The following is a 20371-nucleotide window of genomic DNA, read 5'->3' on the forward strand; positions in this document are numbered from 1 at the left end:
AAAGTAATGGAAGCAACTGGAGAGTTTTAGGAAATCTTGAAGAGTTCTGAACTGGAAACTTCAAGGAGACTGAAGAAAAGCTAGAACTGATACAGGTAGACCAGTTAGGAGGTTACAGTCAGGAGCAGCCCAAACAGGAGACAGGAGCTTTGGATAAGGGTAGTAGTTGTGATGAAGAAAAATGGGCAGATGAGAAAAAGATTTAGAGCATAAAAACTCATAGAACTTGGTAACTCACTGGGTATGAGATGGAAGAAGACAGTGATCTCAAAAGGCAGCTATGGATCTTCTGTTATATACTCACTCACTCCCCAAATCAAAATTCCTAAAGTATGAGTCACATCCAGAAGGAGGGTCAAATTATTTTTTCACTACGTGTTATCTATTGAGCTATTAATTTGAAAGATAAAGTATTCAATAACCTTCACAAATAGTTCCCAAGTTATAATTAATTTACTAGCTGTATGATCTTAGCCAAGTTATTTCACCTTTCGAAGCCTCTGTTCACTTACAAAATAGGGACTAAAACGGTCCTACCTCATATGGACTTGTGAGATACAACAGGAGATACAAAATGATAAGGACAGTCTCTGGTACACTGTGAGCTTACATAGTAGCTATTATTATACTACTGCTACTGAAATAAACCTTTTTTTTTTTTGCTTTTTGTGTGTTTTTAAAAAATTTTTGGGCCAGGTGCGGTGGCTCATGCCTGTAATCCCAGCACTTTGGGAGGCCTAACCTGAGGTTAGGAGTTGGCGACCAGCCTGGCCAACACGGTGAAACTGTCTCTACTGAAAATACAAAAATTAGCTGGGCATGGTGGTGGGCGCCTGTAATCCCAGCTACTCGGGAGGCTGAGACAGGAGAATCGCTTGAACCCAGGAGGCAGAGGTTGCAGTGAGCCGAGATTGCACCATTGCACTCCAGCCTGGGCAACAAGACCAAGACTCTGTCTTAAAAAAAAAAAGTATGTGAAATATACTTCATTTTTAAAATGAAATAATCACTAGCGCTTTAAAGATTGGGTTGTTTTTCTACATGCTTTTCTACACTAAGCACATCAGTTTTGCGATCAGAAAAAAGCATATTTTAGGCCAGGCGCAGTGGCTCACACCTGTTACCCAGCGCTTTGGGAGGCCGCGACAAGTGGATCATTTGAGGTCAGGAGTTAGAGACCAGCCTGGCCAAGATGGCGAAACCCCATCTCTATTAAAAATATAAAAATTGGCTGGGCATGGTGGCATGCACCTGTAATCCCAGCTACCAGGAGGCTGAGGCAGGGGAATCGCTTGAACCTGGGAGGTGGAGGTTGCAGTGAGCTGAGATGGTGCCAGTGCAGTCCAGCCTGGGTAACAGAGCAAGACTCTGCCTCAGAAAAAAGAAAAACACTGACATTTGTATCAATATTTGACCCCCCTTTTGCCTTGATGGTTCCATTTAATTAGATTCTATATTTGAGCAATTATGCTGTGCCAAGTATTGTCCCAGCATCAAGGGTACATAAGTGAGAAAGATTTGTTCTTACCCAAATAGCTCACTAATGTTTGCTTTCTATCAGTATTCCCATCTTATATGCTTGTTTTGTAACAGATCCACATTAGTAGGGAGATATACTATACCTAAAAGTGGTGGCCCCAGGAGGACAGGACAGCATTCCACAATGGTCACCAATCCCACAGCGCTGGAGAACCTCTGGGGTCCAACAAGGTCCATCAATGTTTCAAACAATACGGAGCTGAGCCACCCAAAGGCAAATCCAAAGAATCCCGCATAGACACAGAATCCAACATAGGTAGTGGATAAAGGTGCTAGCATATGACACACTCCATTTGCAACAACGGAAGCCGCAAAGAAATACTGAATTCGAGGTCTTATTGGCTTTGTGTTGGCTACAAGTCCCATAGATGGTCTGGCTACCATGTCAACAAAAGCCAGAATGGAAAGAAGGAAGGCAGACTTCTCACTAGAATAATGCTGACTCTTCCCATAACTACTAAGAAACACCAAAGGTGCAAAGAGTCCAAAAAACATGATCACATTTCCAGAGAGGTATAGCAAAAAGCCTCTGTGGGTGAATAGGGTTAAGTCCAGGAACTGATTAATTGTTTGGAAGACTGATCGTTTCTCCTGTTTAGGGTGTCTTCCAATAAGATCTGTATTTGCATCATGCAGACCTTTTTTTACACCAGATTTTCCAGGTTTCTGAAGGGATGCTTTAGACTTATCTTTCCCTGCCTCGGTTGGCTTGGGCCCGATTGGTCGCATGAGGGCTCCAGCGACACAGCAGTTTAGTAGCAAGCCCCCAAGAATTAGAAAGCTTCCTCTCCATCCAAAGATACCGAAAAAAACCTGATTGAGGGGGGCCAGAGTACAGAGGAACACAGGGCTGCCTGCCATGGCCAGTCCGTTGGCCAATGGTCGCCTCTTGTAGAAATACTTGCCAATCATGGTCAGAGCTGGATTCAAGTTGAAGGCAAGCCCAAGACCTGTGAAGAGGAAAAATAAATAAATAAATAAATAAATAAATAAATAAATAAATAAAAGGTATAAATAATGGAAAGAATAGGATATAAATCCTCATTATTGGAGGACACGTTATGTAGTGGTTTAAAGTATGAGTTCTAAAACAGACATGGGTTCAAATCTCAGTATCAGTGCTTACTGGTTGCATAATCTCAGACATGTATACCCTCCTATGACTGCTTACTAATATGTAAAACGGGCACAGGGCACTGTTGTGAGGAAGAAAAGATTTGTTAAGCACTTAGTACCCAGTGCCCAGCATGTAGTAAGCACTTAATACATGTTATTTTTATTATTGTTGTTTTTATTATTTGAAGGTGAATAACTGTCTATTTTGTCTAATCTAACAAAATCACCGGATTATTATAACCATATAAGATCGTTAAGTCGACAGTAGAGATAAAACAAATTTACACTAGAAAATGCATAAGGCTAGGTGCAGTGGCTCATGTCTATAATCCCAGTGCTTTGGGAAGCCAAGGCAGCAGGACTGATTAAGGCCAGGAGTTCAAGACCACCCTGGGAAACATAGCAAGAACTGTCTCTACAAAAAGTAATTCGAAAATTAGTCGGGTATGGTGGTGTGTGCCTGTAGTCCTAGCTACTTGGGCGGCTAAAGCTGGAGTATCACTTGAGCCTAGAAGTTTGAGGCTACAGTGAGCTATGATCACATAACTGCACTCCAGCCTGGGCTACAGAGAAAGAACCTGTCTCAAAAACAAAAACGAAAGAAATAACATATAGTACAAAATGATCCCTTCCACTATAGCACCAAAACTTAAAAACAGGCAATTCCTAAGGCTCCAATTGTGAAACTTTCCTGAGAGATCAGAGAATTTAAAATACATACAAAGTTTTGGGAAAGGCCGGGCGTGGTGGCTCACGCCTGTAATCCCAGCACTTTGGGAGGCCGAGGCGGGTGGATCACGAGGTCAGGAGATTGAGACCATGGTGAAACCCCGTCTCTACTAACAACACAAAAAATTAGCCGGGCGAGGTGGCGGGCGCCTGTAGTCCCAGCTACTCGGGAGGCTGAGGCAGAAGAATGGCGTGAACCCGGGAGGCGGAGCTTGCAGTGAGCCGAGATCGCGCCACTGCACTCCAGCCTGGGCGACAGCGAGACTCTGTCTCAAAAAAAAAAAAAAAAAAAAAAAAAAAAAAAAAAAAAAAAAAAGTTTTGGGATTTTAATGGTTTTAGGTCTAACATATAAGTCTTTAATCCATCTTGAATTAATTTTTGTATAAGGTGTAAGGAAGGGATCCAGTTGCAGCTTTCTACATATGGCTAGCCAGTTTTCCCAGCACCATTTATTAAATAGGGAATCCTTTCCCCATTTCTTGTTTTTGTCAGGTTTGTCAAAGATCAGATAGTTGTAGCTATGCGGCATCATTTCTGAGGGCTCTGTTCTGTTCCATTGATCTATGTCTCTGTTGTGGTACCAGTACCATGCTGTTTTGGTTACTGTAGCCTTGTAGTATAGTTTAAAGTCAGGTAGCATGATGCCTCCAGCTTTGTTCTTTTGGCTTAGGATTGACTTGGCGATGCGGGCTCTTTTTTGGTTCCATACCATTCAGGACATAGGCGTGGGCAAGGACTTCATGTGTAAAACACCAAAAGCAATGGCAACAAAAGCCAAAATCGACAAATGGGATCTCATTAAACTAAAGAGCTTCTGCACAGCAAAAGAAACTATCATCGGAGTGAACAGGCAACCTACACAATGGGAGAAAATTTTTGCAACCTACTCATCTGACAAAGGGCTAATATCCAGAATCTACAATGAACTCAAACAAATTTACAAGAAAAAAACAAACAACCCCATCAAAAAGTGGGCAGAGGACATGAACAGACACTTCTCAAAAGAAGACATTTATGCAGCCAAAAAACACATGAAGAAATGCTCCTCATCACTGGCCATTAGAGAAATGCAAATCAAAACCACAGTGAGATACCATCTCACACCAGTTAGAATGGCCATCGTTAAAAAATCAGGAAACAACAGGTGCTGGAGAGGATGTGGAGAAATAGGAACACTTTTACACTGTTGGTGGGACTGTAAACTAGTTCAACCATTGTGGAAGTCAGTGTGGCGATTCCTCAGGGATCTAGAACTAGAAATACCATTTGACCCAGCCATCCCATTACTGGGTATATACCCAAAGGACTATAAATCATGCTGCTATAAAGACACATGCACACGTATGTTTATTGCGGCACTATTCACAATAGCAAAGACTTGGAACCAACCCAAATGTCCAACAACGATAGACTGGATTAAGAAAATGTGGCACATATACACCATGGAATACTATGCAGCCATAAAAAATGATGAGTTCGTGTCCTTTGTAGGGACATGGATGAAACTGGAAAACATCATTCTCAGTAAACTATCGCAAGGACAAAAAACCAAACACCGCATGTTCTCACTCATAGGTGGGAATTGAACAATGAGAACTCATGGACACAGGAAGGGGAACATCACACTCCGGGGACTGTTGTGGGGTGGGGGGAGGGGGGAGGGACAGCATTAGGAGATACACCTAATGCTAAATGACGAGTTAATGGGTGCAGGAAATCAACATGGCACATGGATACATATGTAACAAACCTGCACATTGTGCACATGTACCCTAAAACCCTAAAGTATAATAAAAAAAAAAAAAAAGTTTTGGGAAAATAAAACACAACATTGTTAAGATGTCAAGGCTCCTGAAATGAATGTACTAATTTTTTTTTTTTTTTTTGAGACAGAGTCTTGCTCTGTCGCCCAGGCTGGAGTGCAGTGGCGCGATCTTGGCTCACTGCAAGCTCCGCCTCCCAGGTTCACGCCATTCTCCTGCCTCAGCCTCCCGAGTAGCTGGGACTACATGCGTCTGCCACCACGCCCGGCTAATTTTTTGTATTTTTTAGTAGAGACGGGGTTTCACCGTGGTCTTGATCTCCTGACCTCGTGATCCACCAGCCTCGGCCTCCCAAAGTGCTGGGATTACAAGCGTGAGCCACCGCGCCCGGCCTGCTAATTTTTTTTTTTTTTTTTGTATTTTTAGTAGAGACGGGGTTTCACCATATTAGCCAGGATGGTCTCGATCTCCTGACCTCGTGATCCACCCGCCTCAGCCTCCCAAAGTGCTGGTATTACAGGCACGAGCCACCACGCCCAGCCTGAATGTACTAATTTAATGCAATCCAGTGAAAATGTCAGTGAATTCTGGCCGGGCGCGGTGGCTCATGCCTGTAATCCCAGCACTTTGGGAGGCCGAGGCGGGCGGATCACCTGAGGTTGGGAGTTCGAGACCAGCCTGACCAACATGGAGAAACCCTGTCTCTACTAAAAATACAAAATTAGCCGGGCATAGTGGCGCATGCCTGTAATCCCAGCTACTTGGGAGGCTGAGGCAGAAGAATTGCTTGAACCCAGGAGGTGGAGGTTGCGGTGAGCAGAAGACGTGCCATTGCACTCTAGCCTGGGCAACAAGAGCAAAACTCTATCTCAAAAAAAAAGAAAGAAAGTAAATGTCAGTGAATTTTACTTTCAGATTAAGGTAAATGATTCTAAAGGATACTTAGAGAACAAATACAGAGCTACTAGGAAATTTTTGATGGTGCAGAGGAAAAAGTGGGACCAACCAGAACAAATTATTTAAATGGCTTTACAAAAGCTACAATCATTAGAGCAGTGTGGACCTGTTTCAGGAATCGGAGAAAATTCATCAGTGAAAGTGCAGAAACACTACAGAAAGTCCAGGAACAGAGTTGAAATGTGCTAGCAAAAGTAAATATTCAAAGAACTTCCTCCCTGACCTCATAGCAAACCATTCTTACATTTGTTAATAAGCTCTACGGTCTATGATCCCTTACATTTTCACAAATCTAGTTCCCTGTTGTTATGCAGGTCTCTACTTAAAGTTGATTCTTCAGTGAGCCCTTACCTTTATTGCTTGCCCAGTTCTTCCCTGTCACGACACTCAAAGGCTTTATATAGCATTTATCACTACCTGATATTTTTCTTATTAATATATTTATGAGTTGTACTGTTTGTCTCCGCCTATTAAAGAGCGTAACTGCCTGACTTGTTGCTCTATCTCTACAGCACCTAAAATGGTTCCTAACACACATACAGTTGTTGCTCAATAAATATTTCATAAATAAATTAATAAAAGAGCAAATGAACCAACTGATTAACCATGTGGGAACAAATAGTTATATTTCTTTTTTCTCATCTTATGTCAGATGTTTTCATCCATTCGGAATTTTTAAGTGTAGCTGGGCGTGGTGGCTCATGCCTGTAATTCCAGCATGTTGGGAGGCCGAGGCAGGTGGATCACCTGAGGTCAGGAGTTTGAGACCAGCCTGGCCAACATGGTGAAACCCCGTCTCTATTAAAAACACAAAAATTGGCCGGGTGCAGTGGCTCACGCCCATAATCCCAGCACTTTGGGAGGCAGAGGCGGGAGGACCATGAGGTCAGGAGTTTGAGACCAGCCTGGCCAACACAGTGAAACCCCATCTCTACTAAAAACACAAAAATTAGCTGGGTGTGGTAGCAGGCGCCTGTAATCCCAGCTATTTGGGAGGCTGAGGCAGGAGAATCGCTTGAACCCAGGAGGTGCAGACTGCAGTGAGCCGAGATCACGCCATAGCAGTCTAGCCTGGCAGTGACAGTGAAACTGTGTCTCAAAAAAACAAAACAAAACAATAACAACAACAACAAAAACCAGATTTTTAAAATATAAAAACTAAAGTGCACTAAACAAAAGTGGACAAATATTTTCATAATCTTGCAGCAGAAAACAACTTTCTCAGGATGATATACAAGATGGAAACCATAAAATACTTTTTGAATACATAAAAAATTTATATGTTTAATAAGGGGAAAACATTGGAAAAGATTGAATTTTAAAAATACTTTTTAACAAAATTCAACATCAGAAGGCCGGGTGCGGTGACTCACGCCTGTAATCCCAGCACTTTGGGAGGCTGAGGCAGGTGGATCACAAGGTCAGGAGATCAAGACTATACTGGCTAACACAATGAAACCCCGTCTCTACTAAAAAAAATACAAAAAATTAGCCAGGTGTGGTGGCGGGCACCTGCAGTTCCAGCTATTCAGGAGGCTGAGGCAGGAGAATATGTGAATCCAGGAGGCAGAGCTTGCAGTGAGCTGAGATTGTGCCACTGCACTCCAGCCTGGGAGACAGAGCGAGACTCCGTCTCAAAAAAAAAAAAAAAAAGAAAGTAAGGATTAAAACCAAGAGATACTGTTCTCACCTGTTAAATTGGCAATTATTTTTTTAAAAAAGACAATATCCCATTGTTGACAAAAGGAATCTCTGATATATTGTGGTGGGACAATAAGTGAGTATAACTTTTTTGGAGGACAATTTAGCATACATATATTAAAACAAACACACAGCAGTTCCCTTTCTACAAATGTATACAAAGAGTATATTCATGTTCACAAAAGACTTTCAACTTAATACTGACAAAAAAAACTGGTTACAAAATTATACATAATTTGATACTTTTTTGCTCTAAAAAAAGGTGTATCTGTGCATAGAAAAACACATGGAAGGATATACAGAGAAATGTTAATGATATCCTTTGGATTGTGAGGTTATGGGTAACTTTTATTCATTGTGCTCATCAACAGTTCATTATCTTAATTTAGTGATTTTTAAAATGGAGGGATTATCAAGCGCATCCTCTACCCCTCAGAAATGTTATGTGGACATTCTATCAAATAGCCACTCTTGCACCAAGTTGCCGCACACATTGTATCTACCACTACTGTCTATTCTTAGGACAAGGAATGCAATCATTCTTTCAACTCATTTACTCATTCAACAAACAATAAATATCCATTATATAATGGCAATTTCTTTAAAAGTTTGCTTTTCTAGTACTTTTATCTGTAGTTCTTCAAAATGATAATCAAGTCATTTCTATAAGAAAAGAATTTCACTCCAGAGATCTGAAAGATGAATGCAGGTAAATACAAAATAGCCAGCAATAAACTAATGCTTCCAAATGAATCAGTAGTAACTCACCTCCAATGACTCCAATACAGAAGTATAGTTGCTGTACGGTGTTACAGAAAGAAGCTGCAATCAAGCCACAGCCTGACAAGCAGCCACCAATAATCATGACTATACGACTTCCATATTTATTCACCAGGATACTGCTGATAGGACCTAAAAGATAACCAAAAATGTAGTAATATAAAGGAAACTGCTCCCTCACAAGTATGAATGACAATGAATGACAAATCCTCCAAAATAAACAAGCAGCAATGATAAGAATATTGTTTTCTATAATTACTTCTGAGTCATATGTGTACTAAAATAAAGATGTTAGAAAACATAATTAATTGTGCACGTTCTAAATCTAAAAATACTGGATGAAATTTTACTAAAATACAAAAGACCCGAAGTTATCCTTAATCTTTCTCTTTTATGGCAGGGCAGGCTGAAAACACCTTGGTAATGGATGTTCACAAGGTTCTTGATGTATCTAGGATATGATTAACATATATGCAGAAAGTGGCTGGGCACAGTAGCTCACGCCTGTAATCCCAGCACTTTGGGAGGCTGGGGCAGGTGGATCACCCGAGGTCAGGAGTTCAAGACCAGCCTGGCCAACAAGGTGAAACTCTGTCTCGACTAAAAATACAAAAATTAGCCAGGCATGGTGGCGCGTGCCTGTAATCCCAGCTACTCCGGAGGTTGAGGCAGGAGAATGGCTTGAACCTGGGAGGTGGAGGTTGCAGTGAGCCAAGATCGCGCCACTGCACTCCAGCCCGGGCAATAGAGTGAGACTCTGTCTCAAAAAACAAACAAAACAAAAACATGTTAGTAGAAAGTATGTTCTGTTTTAAATTTCAGACATGCATAGTGATAGGAGACATATAAATGCATCTAGATTTTAGAGTACTTACTTGTATATTATCATAAATGTGGTTTGTGGTGGTTTTTTTTTTTTTTGAGACAGAGTCTCACTCTGTTGCCCAGGCTGGAGTGCAGTGGCCCGATCTCGCTTACTGCAATCTCTGCCTCCCGGGTTCATGCCATTATCTTGCCTCAGCCTCCTGAAAGACAGGGCAGGCGTGGTGGCTCATGCCTGTAATTCCAGCACTTTGGGAGGCCAAGGTGGGTGGATCACCTGAGGTCAGGAGTTCGAGACCAGCCTGACCAACATGGAGAAACCTCATCAGTACTAAAAATACAAAATTAGCTGGGCGTGGTGGCGCATGCCTGTAATTCCAGCTACTCAGGAGGCTGAGGCAGGAGAATCGTTTGAATCCAGGAGGCGGAGGTTGCAGTGAGCCGAGATTGAGCCATTGCACTCCAGCCTGGGCAACAGGAGTGAAACTCCGTCTCAAAAACAAACAAACAGCAGTCCCTAAAGCCACACGGCCGCCGACTCCAGGGAGCTGGTGCTTCCAACCGCTGTGCGCCGCTCTCGGGCTGTCGCAGTCTCCCGTTGCAGCCGTCATGTCCCGGCCCTCCACGGTGTTGGGTGCCATGGAGATGGGGCGCCACATGGACGCGCCCACCAGCGCCGCAGTCACCCACGCCTTCCTGGAGCGCGGCCACACAGAGATAGACACGGCCTTCGTGTACAGCGACGTCCAGTCCGAGACCATCCTGGGTGGCCTGGGGCTCGGGCTGGGCGGCAGCGACTCCAGAGTGAAAATTGATACCAAGGCCAATCCATTGTTTGGGAACTCCCTGAAACCTGACAGTCTCCGGTTCCAGGTGGAGATGTCACTGAAGTGGCTGCAGTGTCCCCGAGTGGACCTCTTCCACCTGCTCATGCCAGACCACAGCACCCCAGTGGAAGAGACACTGCGTGCCTGCCACCAGCTGCACCAGGAGGGCAAGTTCGTGGATCTTGGCCTCTCCAACTATGCCGCCTGGGAAGTGGCCAAGATCTGTACCCTCTGCAAGAGCAACGGCTGGATCCTGCCCACTGTGTACCAGGGCATGTACAACGCCACCACCCAGCAGGTGGAAACGGAGCTCTTCCCCTGCCTCAGGCACTTTGGACTGAGGTTCTATGCCTTCAACCCTCTGGCTGGTGGCCTGCTGACTGGCAAGTACAAGTATGAGGACAAGGATGGGAAACAGCCCATGGGCCGCTTCTTTGGGACTCAGTAGGCAGAGATCTACAGGAATCGCTTCTGGAAGAAGCACCACTGTGATGGCATTGCCCTGGTGGAGAAGGCCCTGCAGGCTGTGTATAGCACCAGCGCCCCCAGGATGAGCCAGATGTTGTGGACGCCTTTAATCAAGCCTGGCATTTGGTTGCTCATGAATGTCCCAACTACTATGATAGGACCATCGTTTCTCAGGCTGCCCAAGGCTCTTCTGTAACCTCTTTTGTTTCTCACACTTTCTTTAATTTAGAACTGCCTCAGTAAATTCTTAGGGATGGAAGTATTTGGACAAAAACCTAACAGTAGAGTCATCACCAAATGAAGAATGAAACCTCCTAGGGTGTTGTGTGTTAGTCTGTTTGCATTGCTATAAAAGAACAACTGAGACTGGGTCATTTATAAAGAAAACAAACAAACAAAAACAACAACAACAAAAAAAGGAAAAAGACAAAAATGCATGATCATTTTTTCCAAGTTTAGGTGTTGCAATTAGGTAATCTTGATTAAAAAAGAAAAGTTCCTAGTTACATCCAAATTCAGGTACTAAACCAAAAATATCTTTCAAGGGCCAAGTGTGGTGGTGCATGCCTGTAGTCCCAGCTACTCGGGAGGCTGAGGCGAAGAATCACTTGAACCTGGGAGGCAGCAGTTGCAGTGAGATGAGATTGTGCCTGGGCAACAGAGTGAGGTTCTGTCTCAAAAAACAAAAAAAACCCACCCAAATGTATCCTTCAGAATTACTTGGTTCCATGCCTATATTATTAAGTTTCATGGTAGTACAATTGTGAAAAAAATGCTTGCAGGATAAGATTAAATCAGATAACAGTCAACACAACTTGGGTGTAACAACTCAAGAGAATAGGAAATAGAGTATTATCCAAGAAAACCAGACTACATTTCCTCAGCTAACTACATGCATATAAAAATCAGCATTTCTTGTATGTGAGAAAAGGAACCAAATGAAAAGCATTATAAGAAACAAGAAAATATTTTATGCATTTCATGTATCAGTTTTTTGCGACCAGTCTCCCTCTGTGGCTGGAGTGCAGTGGTGCAATCATAGCTCACTGCAGACCCAACCTCCTCGGCTCAAGTGATACTGCCGCCACTGCCTCCAAAAGTGCTGGGATTATAGGTGTAAGCCAACATGCCTGACCTATGTATCAGTTTTTGAAAAGAGGAATCAAATGTCAAGTGGCCTTTTTTTTTTTTTAATTTGAGACAAGGTGTTGTTCTGTCACCCAGGCTGGAACGCAGTGGTACCATCAGGGTTCACTGCAGCCTTGACCTCCTGGGCTCATTCAATCTACCTGCCCAGCCTCCCGAGTAGCTGGAACTTCAGGTGCATGTCAACACGCCGGGCTAATTTTTGTATTTTTTGTAGGGACAGAGTTTTACCATGTTGCCCAGGCTGGTCTTGTAATCCCAGACTCAAGTGATCCACCTACCTAGGCCTCCCAAAGTGCTGGGATTATAGGTGTAAGCCACTGTGCCTGGCCTTCTCTTCTTACTTGCTATAAATAGGTATAATCTGTAATTTGCCTTTTCCAAATTTTGAAATCTTAATTACAAGAAAGTCTTATCCAAACATAGAGTCTATTTCTAAAAACACGTATTGAATGTACATATATTCAGAATATACTAATGATCACATATTGGCATATTCTATTTCCATAAATACTATGAAAAATACTTCAGTTGCTTATAGTCTAGTTTTACTATTCAGAGTTGCGGTACAGTATACTAATATTAAAAGGATAGGCTGTAGCCCCAGGGCACCCTATTTTAAGTTTTGGTCCCACCATATTCTTGTCTTTGTTTCTCAGAGGTTATTATTAAACTACCTTATAGGATTGTTGAAAGAATAAAAAATTAACTAATATATGTGAGGTGTTTAGTTGGTCCTCAATAAATACTGGCAGTGATCATGATACTGGTGCTTATTTATGATACATGCTTATTTATGCTTTCACATGACACAGACAGAAGGTGCTCTCTTTCCATCTCCATCCATATAGATATAGATGTTATGTATGTATATATATATAAGATAAGCATGTTAAGAAGGAATTAAAGCTTTTGATTATTCATGTGTTTCACAGGACCAAGTCTCTCTAAGGTGCTACATCAAGAACTGGCTGCCGTTGCTGGGCGCAGTGGCTCACACCTGTAATCCCAGCACTTTGGAAGGCTGAGGTGGGTGGATTACCTGAAGTCAGGTGAGTTCAAGATCAGCCTGGCCAACACTATCTCTACTAAAAATACAAAAACTAGCTGGGCGTAGTGGTACACGCCTGCCGTCCCAGCTACTCAGGAGGCTGTGGCAGGAGAATTGCTTGAACCCAGGAGGCAGAAGTTGCAGTGAGCAGAGATCATGCCACTGTAGTCATAAGACTTTGTACAGTCAGAATTACAAAGATAAATACCAGGCTAGGCATGGTGGCTCATGCCTGTAATCCCAGCACTTTGGGAGGCCAAGGTGGGCAGATTTTTTGAGCCTAGGAGTTCAAGACCAGCCTGGGCAACACTGCGACAACCCATCTCTACAAAAAATACAAAAATTAGCCGAGCGTGGTGGTGCAAGCCTGTAGTCCTAGCTACTTGGCAGGGTGAAGGGGGAGGATCAATCACCTGAGCCCAGGGAAGCTGAGGCTACAGTTAGTGGTGATTGTGCCACTGCACTCCAGCCTGAGTGACAGAGTGAGAAACCCTATCTCAAAACAAATAAAGAAATAAATAATAAAAAACTTAAAAAAAGAAAAAAGGATCAGCTTGGGCCATAGAGTGAGACCCCATCTCTACTTAACAAAAATAAAAAATTAGCTGAGCATAGTAGTAGGGCCACCTGCTACTACGGAAGCTGAGGCAGGAGGATAGTTTGAGCCTAGGTGGCTGAGGCTGCAGGGAGACATGATCATGCCACTGCACTCCTGGTCAATACAGTGAGACCCTGTGTCAAAAAAAAAAAGAAAAAAAATCCCACAAAACAAAGATCAGTATCACCACAATGTTGACTCTGAGGTAGAAGTTAATACTGTAGAAGTTAAAGTTTTTGAAATATTTAAAATTCCAAACCACAAGTGTTAAGGTGACCCTTGTGGAACTGATAATATGTAAATTTATACTTTCATGTTTAAAAAAAAAGGAAAAACAAATAAACAAACCAAAAGTAGGCAGGTAAGATCTCCTCCCCACAAAATATACTTTAACAACCATCACTGTATATCTCTGACCCAAAGCACTAAAAAAGAAAACAAAACCAACCATATCTCAAAACGTATTAGTGTTCAGACTGTGGTCCAAGTGAACAAGTTAAAGGATTATCACAGTTGTAAAAGTGATGAAAACTATTAGGGGATATACTGTTTAGAAACCAAACAAAACAACCCATTTAGTAAAAATTCTGCAACAAGGTTCATGATAGGCATTTTGTCTTTTAGTGTTATTTCAGGAAGGATGGGCCTAATTAGCTATCATTAAAAATAGAAAGGGGTACAGTTTATAGGCCTATTATAATACAAACTCAAAAAAATGTGCTAGTTATCTCACTAATTGAGTAAGGACAAAGAAGGAACTGTTTCCCCAAAGGAAAGTGTCATGTGAAATTAATAAAACTGACATCACTTACTTTTGATGCAAAACACAAGTGGCTCTCTAGCTCTTTGGTAGCACAGAATAGCAACATGTAAACTTCTGGTTTGTAGTCAACTTAAGAACACACTGAACACCTGGAGTACCTCTGGGTAATATTTATACCAATTTCTTCAAGCCATCATAGTCAAAACCTGATTAAAATCCTGGCAGAATGGAGTTCAAAGCCCACAAAATTATTGGCTCTCAGAAGCTAATGCCCAAAGTCCATTTTGACTTCTCTGAACTTATTTTAAAAAAAACACTACAATTCAGCACTTAGGTTCTTTAATTTGATAGACAAAATAGGTGTATGTTCAAAATGTAAAAGGCACAAAAAGATAAACAGTGGAAACATAAGTCTTCCTACTCCTGTTCCCAGTCACCCAGTTTCTCTCTTTCCATGGCAGCCAGTTACCTGTTTCTTCTGTACGATTTAATTACAGGCTTAATGAAATTATGATTTCAACTGCTTATTCCTGTTTCATGATCATATATTATTGTCTCAAAAGGATTATAAACTTCTCAAAGGAAGGGATCAGTGTTTTCTGTCACTCACAACACCTAGCCCAGTGCTGAATATATTCATAGAACTTGACAGATATTGGTTGAATCTGGCACCACCTTAGCAGCCTAAGGCTAAGTTATTTATAGTTGAAACCTAGAATCATTACATTGGCTTGAAACAGTATTTTAGATGATGTTAAGTGAGCAACTTACTTCCTACATTTCCTTTACAATATGCCAAAAAAAAAAAAAAGAGAAATAAATGGTAAAATTTAAGTTTAGGGTGCAGCTGAAATGCTTTTAGGACTCATAACATCACAAGTAATACGGAGGTGGTTTTTTCAGTTAATTCTAACATCATATAAAAATTTTACCTGAGACTTTGAACCATGCCATTCAGGCTAGTCTGATTTATTTTAATCCTCCCAACATCAATTTTTAAAAATCTATACTTATGTTTACATTTCAAGAGTCTAGCAGGGATCAACAAAAAAAACCAGTTGTGCATACATCATTTTTATAACAGTCTTTTAAGCTCAATGATACATCAGTTGGAGCAAATCAAGGTCCCTCACAATTTTCTCATTTCTGTTTTGAAATACTATAGTATACTATAGCAAGAGTTGCTATTGTTATCAGGAATGAAAAATGTGACTCTAAACACCAAACTTTAAGAAATAACATTTCAAAACATCTCACCGAATAAGACTTTTTTTTTTTTTTAAAGTTACCTAATACAGACACTCTGGCTGCTTTATGAAAATTAAAAGAGCAGGCCTTAATGGGTACTTACCTCCACCATACATGACAGCCAACATTATGGAGGATATCCATGACACTTCGCTGGTGGTGGCATGGAATATACCTTCAATCTCTTTGAAGAAGACAGTAATTGATTTGGGAAATGCATAAGAGAAGCCGATGGAAATGAAAGCTCCAATTACCACCGCCCAGCCCCAGCCTCCATCTGGGGGGGTGTATCCAACTGGACCTCCAACTGCTGGTGGCATTTTAAGTGTAGATAAATTCCAAAATGCAGGTCAAATCCAAATATCTGAAAGATATAAAATTAAAATAGTATGTCAATATAAGGCACACCTATAAAACTCTTTTGTGAAATAAGAAATATAGCCAGGCATGGTGGATCATGCCTATTAGTAATCCCAGCTACTTGGGAGGTTGAGGCAGGAGGATCATTTGAGGCCAGGAGTTCAAGACAGCCTGGCAACACAGATCCTGTGTCTAAGAAAATTTTTTAAAAATTAGCTGGGTATGGTGGAGCATGCCTATAGTCCCAGCTACTTAGGAGGCTGAGGCAGGAGGATCACTTGTACCCAGGAGTTTGAGACCACCCTGGGCAACATAAGTAGACCCAACTTTACAAAAAAATTAAAAAATTAGCCAGACATGGTGGTGCGTGTCTGTGGTCCCAGTTACTCAGGAGGCTGAGGTGGGAGGATCACTTGAACCTGGGAGGTAGTGGCTGCAGTGAGCTGTGATTGTGCCACTGCACTGCAACCTGGGTGAAAGAGCAAGACCCTGTCTCAATAAATACATAAATAAATTGGTAAACAAGAGACCTGATGAGATTCCAGGTTGGTCATTGCATCCATGTGCAGGGAGGATAGCATACCCTAATTCCACGGGAGAAGAGGCCCCTGTACTTGGGGACCCTTCCAGATTTCGCCCTATGTACTTCTTCATCTGGCTTTCATATGTATCCTTTAAAGTATCCTTTATAATAAACCGGCAAACATAAATAAGCGTTTCCTTGAGTTCTGTGAGCCTTCCTAGCAAATTAATCAAACCCAAGGAGAGGGTAGTGGTAACCCGATTTATAGCTGGTGAGTCACAAGTACAGGTGACAACCTACTACTTACGTATGATTGGCGTGTGAAGTAAGGGCCCCGGTCTTGTGCAACTGAGCCCTTAACCTGCAATCTAACTCCAGGTAGTTGAAGTCAAAATTGAATTGAATTACGGGATACCCAGTTGGTGTCTCCTACAATTGCTTGGTGTATGTGGGGGAAAAAAAACCCCACACATCTGGTTGCAGTAGTGTTTTGTGATATGCTGAGTGTTGATTGTGTAAGAGGAAAAAAAAAGTGTTTTTCTCCTTCAGAACTTTACACCTAGCTCTCGAGTAAATGAATTTTTTTTAACGTTACTTATCCAATAGACATTATCTTCTTTTAAAGACATTATCAGAAAAAGTTTTAGAGTCATAGTATTACCCATAATTTTTTGTAGCTTAAAGGAAAATAGCTTCTCGCCACTTAAGAAATCATAATTGAAATAAACCCTTTTCAATAAATCAGTTAACATCATAATTCCTTAAATTACTATAGATAACCAAAAGCCCCATTTGACTTATCTGCTTAACCTAAGATAACAGATAATATATAACCTACAAACACTTTAGTTGTTTTTTGTTTGTTTGTTTGTTTTGTTTTTTTGAGACAGAGTCTCACTCTGCCGCCTGGGCTGGAGTGCAATGGCGAGATCTTGGCTCACTACAACCTCTGCCTCCCAGGCGGTTCTCCTGCCGCAGCCTCCTGAGTAGCTGGGACTACAGGCACACGCCATCACCTCTGACTGATTTTTGTATTTTTAGTAGAGACAGGGTTTGGCCATGTTGGCCAGGCTGGTCTCGAACTCCTGACCTCAGGTGATCCACCCAAAGTGCTGGGATTACAGGCGTGAGCCACCATGCCCAGCCCCAACACTATAGGTTTTAATATAGCCTTTATAAGTTTTTTACCTTTTCCAAAACATATTCTTCCATACTTTCTTTTCACATTCTCTTATTTATGGCTGACTTAACGTACTAGGAAGTGGGTGCCTGACTCACTAGATATGTAGCAATTTACAAAAAAATAAGACAATTCTGAACACTGAAAATTTTCACTTAACAGGCTGGGGAACTATCTCAGAAAAGCTTCCTTTTATCTAATAGCTTTGATTCAGGGTATTTTTCCCCATTATATGACAAGAAACTCCTAAACAACAGCTAGCCAATACAGTTAAAATCAGAAATATATATATGATGTCAAAAGATGGTAGTTTTAGGCCAGGCGCAGTGGCTCACGCCTGTAATCCCAGCACTTTGGGAGGCAGAGGTGGGTGGATCACCTGCGATCAGTTCTAGACCAACCTTACCAATATGGTGAAACCCCATTTCTACTAAAAATACAAAAATTAGCCAGGCATGGTGGCATGCGACTGTAATGCCAAGTACTAGTGAGGCTCAGACAGGAGAATCCTTGAACCCAGGAGGCGGAGGTTGCAGTGAGCCGAGATCACGCCATTGCACTCCAGTCTGGGTGACAGAGTAATACTCTGTCTCAAAAAAAAAAAAAAAAAAAAGTACTTTTAAATCAAAGATAACCCCTTTGTCTTGAATTCACTTAGTACTAATGAATAATGAATAGCATGGTTAGAAAATGTAACCTCCTGTTACATTTTCTAATAAGATTTTAATAAGGGGCAGGTGGGAGTGAGAGTTTGGTGGTAGGTTACCTGTTTTCTCATGAAGGTCTCCTTTACTTTAAGCCAACTTCCACCCTATATTACAACTTATCCTGTATGTTAGCAGGTACATTTCAAAGTACTTCCACTCAGACTATATTACAGCAATGAATACAGGTCAGAGATGACAAGTTCACTCTTGACTACCATGTTCTTTAGTCTATGACACAAACGCTTCTTCATAATATTAGTACTCAACTCCAAAACACTGTTCCTTCCAACCCCTATGAACACTTCAAATACAATTCAGGACACTGGATGTTGCGGGAGTATGATGAAAATAGCTCCATACAGGAAGTTTCCTGAAAAGCAAGGATATACTCACCACTTATACACAACATTCTACTATAGGTTCTAGCCAGTGCATGCAGGCAAGAAAAAGAAACAAAAGGCATAAAGAATGGAAAAGAAGAAATAAAATAGGCCAGGTGCAGTGGCTTACACTTATAATCCCAACGCTTTGGAAGACCAGTGTAGGAGAATCGTTTGAGGACAAAAATTTAAGGACAGCCTGGACAACATAGCGAGATCCTACCTCTACATACGTTGTTTAAAAATTGGGTGTGGTGGTGCACATCTGTAGTCCTAGCTACTTGGGAAGCTGAGGTGGGAGGATCACTGAGCCCAGTTTGAGGTTACAGTGACCTATGATCATGCTGCTGCACTCCAGAGCAAGACCTTGTCTCGGCCGGGCATGGTGGCTCACACCTGTAATCCCAGCACTTTGGGAGGCTGAGGTGGGTGGATCACGAGGTAAGGAATCCAAAACCAGCCTGGTCAACATGGTGAAACCCCGTCTCTACTAAAGATACAAAAAATTAGCCAGGCATGGTGGTATGTGCCAGCTACTTGGGAGGTTGAGGCAGGAGAATCACTTGAACCCAGGAGGCAGAGGTTGCAGTGAGCTGAGATTGCACCACTGCACTCCAGCCTGGGTGACAGGGGGAGACTCTGTCTCAAAAAAAAAAAAAAAAAAAAAGCCTGTCTCTAAAAAATAAATAATAAATAAATAAAGTTGTTTTTATTCAGATGACAGATATGTATAAAGAAAACCCTAAGGAACATCAAATAAGTGAATTTGACTAGGTCTTAGGATACAACATCAATACACAGAAATCAATTGTATTTCTATATACTAACAATGAACAATCCAAATATGAAAACATTTTTAAATGCTATTGTAAATGGTAAACTATATAGAAATAAATCTCACAAAAGATGCATGCGATATGTACACCGAAAACTATAATACTGAGAAGTTAAAATAGATAACCTATCCTCTCGGACTGAAAGACTCAATATTTAAATCAAGCAAAGATTTCTGAAGGAACATGAAGAAACAAATATAAAAAAAGTTGGCCAGGCGTAGTGGCTCATGCCTGTAATCCCAGCACTTTGGGAGACTGAGGCGGGTGGATCACGAGGTCAGGAGTTTGAGATCAACCTGGTCGTCTCTACTAAAAATACAAAAATTAGCTGGGTGTGGTGGCACATGCCTGTAGTCCCAGCTACTCAGGAGGCTGTGGCAAGAGAATCGCTCGCTTGAACCCGGGAGGCGGAGGTTGCAGTGAGCTGAGATCACACCACTGCACTCCAGCATGGCTGACAGAGGGAGACTGCGTCTCAAAAAAAAAAAAAATGCAAATTAAAATCACAATCTAATACATACCTACTAAAAATAAGACAGATAATTCCACGACTTTGTGGGGTTATGAAGCCAATGGAACTCTCATATTGCTGATGTTACAGTCCCTTGGAACACATTTTGGCAGTTCCTTATAAAGTTATAGATACATTTAACATATGAGCTAGCCTCAGATATCACCCAGGATTTATATAAAAATTCTCTAGCAGCTTGATGCATAATAGCCAAAACCTGAAAACAACCTAATGTCCATCAACAAATGAATGGATAAACAATGGTACAGACATATAATAGAATACTACTCAGCAATAAAAAGGAACTACTGACGCATGCAATAACATGGATGAATTGTAAAAGCATTCTGTTAAGTAGGAAAAAA

At 41.6% G+C, this 20371-nt stretch overlaps 2 protein-coding genes across 3 annotated transcripts in view; one reads left to right on the forward strand and one right to left on the reverse strand.

Moving 5' to 3' along the window:
- SLC16A1 (solute carrier family 16 member 1) overlaps positions 1-20371 on the reverse strand; it is a 49275-nt gene that overhangs the window by 3161 nt on the left and 25743 nt on the right. For both annotated transcript variants that reach the window (XM_063625788.1, XM_063625789.1), the window contains exons 2-4: positions 15613-15873; positions 8575-8718; positions 1623-2489 (exon numbers count right to left, since the gene is read on the reverse strand). In XM_063625788.1, coding sequence (XP_063481858.1) covers positions 1623-2489; positions 8575-8718; positions 15613-15829 — 1228 coding nt within the window. In that variant the 5' untranslated portion in view covers positions 15830-15873. The remainder of the gene's footprint in view (positions 1-1622; positions 2490-8574; positions 8719-15612; positions 15874-20371) is intronic.
- LOC134734169 (aflatoxin B1 aldehyde reductase member 3-like) lies at positions 10018-10707 on the forward strand. The gene has a single exon (XM_063625790.1). It carries the CDS (start codon positions 10018-10020, stop codon positions 10681-10683), a length of 666 nt encoding a protein of 221 aa, XP_063481860.1. The 3' UTR covers positions 10684-10707.

This window comes from Symphalangus syndactylus, chromosome 12 (genome assembly GCF_028878055.3).
Source record: "Symphalangus syndactylus isolate Jambi chromosome 12, NHGRI_mSymSyn1-v2.1_pri, whole genome shotgun sequence".
NCBI classification, from domain to species: Eukaryota; Metazoa; Chordata; class Mammalia; order Primates; family Hylobatidae; genus Symphalangus; species Symphalangus syndactylus.